The 4,625-nt window shown below is 39.5% G+C and overlaps 1 protein-coding gene across 1 annotated transcript; it reads left to right on the top strand.

Annotated features, from left to right (window-relative positions):
• The first annotated feature begins 3,710 nt into the window (after window positions 1-3,710).
• On the top strand, window positions 3,711-4,617 carry LOC127751298 (uncharacterized). Its single transcript, XM_052274614.1, has one exon. It carries the CDS (start codon window positions 3,748-3,750, stop codon window positions 4,492-4,494), a length of 747 nt encoding a protein of 248 aa, XP_052130574.1. The 5' UTR covers window positions 3,711-3,747; the 3' UTR covers window positions 4,495-4,617.
• Window positions 4,618-4,625: the final 8 nt, after the last annotated feature.

Here is a 4,625-nt window from a genome sequence, read left to right as displayed (position 1 = left end):
ACAGACGCGAAACTTTTTGATCATCACTGGAGTAATAGGCTTCGCTATCGCTCAGCCAACAAAAAGTGGATGTGTGACCGAGCCGACTGCGACGCCCAACCTAACCTGGTCGACATGGCGGACAACATAACCAAGATTATTGTAGACAAGATAGATGATAAATTGGATACGTTAAAGAAGCACCTTGATGAGAAGCTTGATAAGTACAAGCAAGAAACAGACAAAAATATACAAGAACTACTAGAGAAGGTCAAGCTCGTATCAGAACAATATGAAGTTGTAGTAGCGGACATCGATGCACTGCATAACAACCATAGCAGTGAAGAAGTTACCCAACTGGTCGATAAATTTGAGGATAACAAACAATACCAAAGGCTCAATAACATAATATTCACAGGAGTTCCTGAACACGAAAGGGAAAAACAAGATCAAACTTGCCAACTTGTTGTCTCTATAGCAAACGCCCTTGGAGTAGAAATGGACTGCACAGCTTTAGATACTGCCCATCGTTTGGGGGGCAACCCTGCCAAAGGGCCAAGAAAAATAGTGGCTAAATTCAATAACAGATGGATGAAAGACATGCTCATCGAAGCAAGGTACCACAAGAAAAAACTAACTGCCAAGGAAATCGGTTGGCCTGGGGAAGATTCAATTATATATCTAAACGACCACCTCACTCCTAAGATGGACAGCCTCTACAAGAGATGTAGAGACTTAAAAAAGGATGGCATACTACATTCTACCTGGACCAGAGGTTGTAAAATTAGAATCAAGAAAACTGAAGAGGACAAGGAGTCCATCCTCATAAAAAACGCTGCAGCCCTGGACACCCTCCTGAGCAATCTAAGCTGAAGAACCTCGCCAGTCAAAATTATACATCTGTGATACCCAGTGATACCTCTGTGATACCCAACGATACCTCTGTGATAGTGAACAACAACCATCTCACTAGTTACCAACAACTACTAGTCAACGAACAAATCTGTGATAACATTGTGGATTACAAAGAAAAATCTGACCCACACTCAAGCTTCAAATGTCTCTACCTCAACGCCAGAAGTATGGCAAGCAGCGACAAGTTTGATAATATACAACTACTACTGCAGCAGGTAGGAGATGTGGATCTTGTCATCATATCGGAAACTTGGCTAAATAATGCTGACCTCAACAAATATTATGGCATACAAGGCTATCAGCACTTCCATGTGAATAGTGAACAAGCTGGAGGAGGAGTGGCTGTTTATGTCTCAGAAAAATTCAAGTCAACAGAAATCTTGGTAGTCAACAAGTTCCACAGCATCCTGCAAATAGAGATACAACTACTTAAAGAATCAATTACTGTTATTGGTGCATATAACCCAAATGTACATAATACTCCCAGCTTCATTGATGACCTTGAAAATGCTCTAGCTAACATCAAATCAGAAAATGTTATACTAATGGGTGACACAAACATTAATATATTAAAAGATACAAAAGAATCGGCAGCACTTAAGGATCTAATGGTGTCATATGACTTAATCCTTGCAAATAAGAAGTACCCAACCAGGCATAGCACAGATAATGCTACCCTAATCGACCACATAATTCTGAGAGGAAAATTCCAAGATGCCTCAATCTATACAACGGATTGGGAGGTCAGTGACCACTGCTTCCTAATATTTCAAACAAACATCTCTAACTATAAAAAGAACAAAAATGAAAACAGTGGGACGTATAAAACAATCCTCTACAGAAAATTAAACAAGTACCTGAACAAGAACCTCTATCAAGTGGACAACGAAAAATCAGTAGATGAGAATTTTACAAATTTCATTGACTACATTACTGAAGGCATCAAGTGCTGCACTGTAGAAAGAAATTCCGTCAAGAAAAAAACATGCATACAACCATGGTCCAACCAAGAATTCTTAAACCTGGTCAATGCCAAAAACATTGCCTACAACAAAACCAAAGCTAAAAACCCCTCCCCCGTTGTGTTAACTGAGTATAAAAAGATATCTAATAGAGTAACCAAGCTAAAAAGACAGCTAAAATCACAATACTATCATCAAATCACAGCAAACAACCAACCAAGAGATATCTGGAGAGCAGCAAACCTAGCATTAAATAGACCAGCAACCAATAGAACAACAAACATTGAGAAAATTAAAACGAAAAACGGCATAACAGAAAACAATCAAGAAATATGTGAAGCGATTAATGAATACTATGTGGAAGCAATTGAAGACCTGACTAGACACCTCCCCAAATATGATGCAGACACTACAATACCCACCTCCTCCAGAAGCATCTACCTCTATCCCACAAGCATACCCGAGGTGACTAAGGCACTGAGCAGCATAAAATCAAGTAATGGCAACACTGAAGATCCACTAAGCTCTAACATCCTGAAGAACCTCTCACAAACCATTTTGCCGATCCTGGTTGATCTAATAAACATCACTTTTGCAAAGGGTGTATTTCCAAACTACTACAAGATTGCCCGTGTCACACCTATACACAAAGCAGGAGACAAAACCCTCCCTTCCAACTATAGACCAATTAGTATACTCAGGACTGTTTCCAAAATAATTGAAAAGATCATGAAGAAAAGGATACTTTCTTTTCTCACTATCAACAACTTTTTTACTACATCACAATTTGGATTCACAAACAAAAAATCAACTGAGTGTGCTGCTCTCACTGCAATCAAAACAATTCAAGATCACCTTGATACAGGCAAACTTGCTGCTGGGCTACTAATAGATCTCCGCAAGGCCTTTGACACCGTAGACCACTCCATCCTCCTAAGAAAATTAGATCACGCTGGACTAAGAGGACCAAGTTATGGCTGGCTCAGCTCATATCTGTCAAACAGACACCAGTATGTCTCTGCTAATGGAGAGTCCAGCTCCCTAAAACTAATTAGAGTAGGTGTGCCTCAGGGATCAGTACTTGGACCTCTTCTCTTCATTATATTCATAAATGATATATCTAATCTGAAGCTTCATGGTAGATTGATGTTGTATGCTGATGACATACTACTCATATATGAAGATAGTACTGAACAAAATATAACTAGGTAGATGTACGCCAGACCACGTCTCGCGTAACAGGCTTCGCGATATCTCACGAAACACTGTTACGCTGCGACGCGCCTGACATACATCTACCTAGGCCTGCGGCGCTGACACCCTAATCGGGCAAAGGGCACAGTCGTAAATAGGCCTTCGCCCTAAAAGTCACTAATTTTGTTCCTTGGGGTTTCAGTTTGATTAGTTACCCCCCCGGGAATCATCAAAGATCTAAGAGTAAACATTAAAATGTTTTGGGGTCATTTTCGTGTGGAAAACGCCCTCTGGCGCCCAAACGGTTCGAGATAGAGCCAAACGGACAAAATTTTGGCCCATAGGGTTCTACTTTGACGAGATACCTCTAAGAAAGATGTAAAAAAAAACTGTTTTAAAAGAAATGTTTTAGGCTTTTTGGTTTTGATTTTTTTGACACGTCAATTTTGGAGCCAGAGGGCTCAAAATCAATACAGTTCTTCCTTTTTATGATACAAAGTTACAAAAAAAATTTGAGCATTCTACCTCAAACCGTTCTCGAGTTATCGTGCGAACAGACAGACAGACAGACAGACAGACAGACAAACAAACAAACAGACAGACGCGAAACTTTTTGATCATCACTGGAGTAATAGGCTTCGCTATCGCTCAGCCAATGAAGAAAATAAATGAGGACCTCACTACTATATCTAGGTGGATGGACCTCAACAGGCTAATTTTAAATCTTGAAAAAACGAAATACCTATTTTTCCATACCCGTAATTATAAGGTATCATCCACTAATGTAGTGAAGTGCAACAACATCTCCATTGAAAGATGCTCCGAAGCACTCTTCCTAGGCCTCTACCTCGAGTCTAATCTAAGCTGGAGATGCCAAATCGACCACATCAAATCCAAGATTCTCCCAGTAGTTGGTGTCCTCAGCAGGCTGCGACACACTGGCCTAAATCCTACCATCCTCAAGAACATCTATTTTGCCTTAATCCACTCGAACATCACATATCTAATCTCAGTCTGGGGGCAATGTACTAAAGAAAAATTACAAGAACTTGAGGTGATACAAAGAAGAGCCCTCAAGCTCATCTTTAATATGCCATATCTCGAACACACTAAAACAGTCTACAAAAGCGCCAACATACTGCCAGTCTCAGTACAAGTCAAATTCTCCTCGGTCATATATATTCACAAATTAAATCTCAATCTCATAAACTCAGATATCCCCATCATCAAAAACTCTCAAATTCACAACTACTCAACACGCTCATCGAATAAAATTCACACATCCACAGTACACACCACCAAACATGGTCTTAATGCTTCTTTCAATGCTGCTATTAAATTGTATAATGAACTACCTTCTCTATTCACCAATATGTCATTTAATCAATTTAAAAAGAATGTAAAATCATGGTACCTTCAAAATTATCTCAATGGTACTGCTTAAATATTTATTGTCCTTTTACAACCGCCTTGTACCTATGTATTAACATGCAAAATCTGTATTGTCCCTTAATGCGAGCTTTTAGCTCATGGGACCAATGAGCTGAGGCAATAAATAAATAAACAAGTCATTAC

This window comes from Frankliniella occidentalis, unplaced genomic scaffold (assembly GCF_000697945.3).
Source record: "Frankliniella occidentalis isolate FOCC.00 unplaced genomic scaffold, Focc_3.1 Scaffold418, whole genome shotgun sequence".
NCBI lineage: Eukaryota > Metazoa > Arthropoda > Insecta > Thysanoptera > Thripidae > Frankliniella > Frankliniella occidentalis.
Note: the sequence above shows the minus strand (reverse complement) of the source record. Positions and strands in the feature narration are given on the sequence as shown.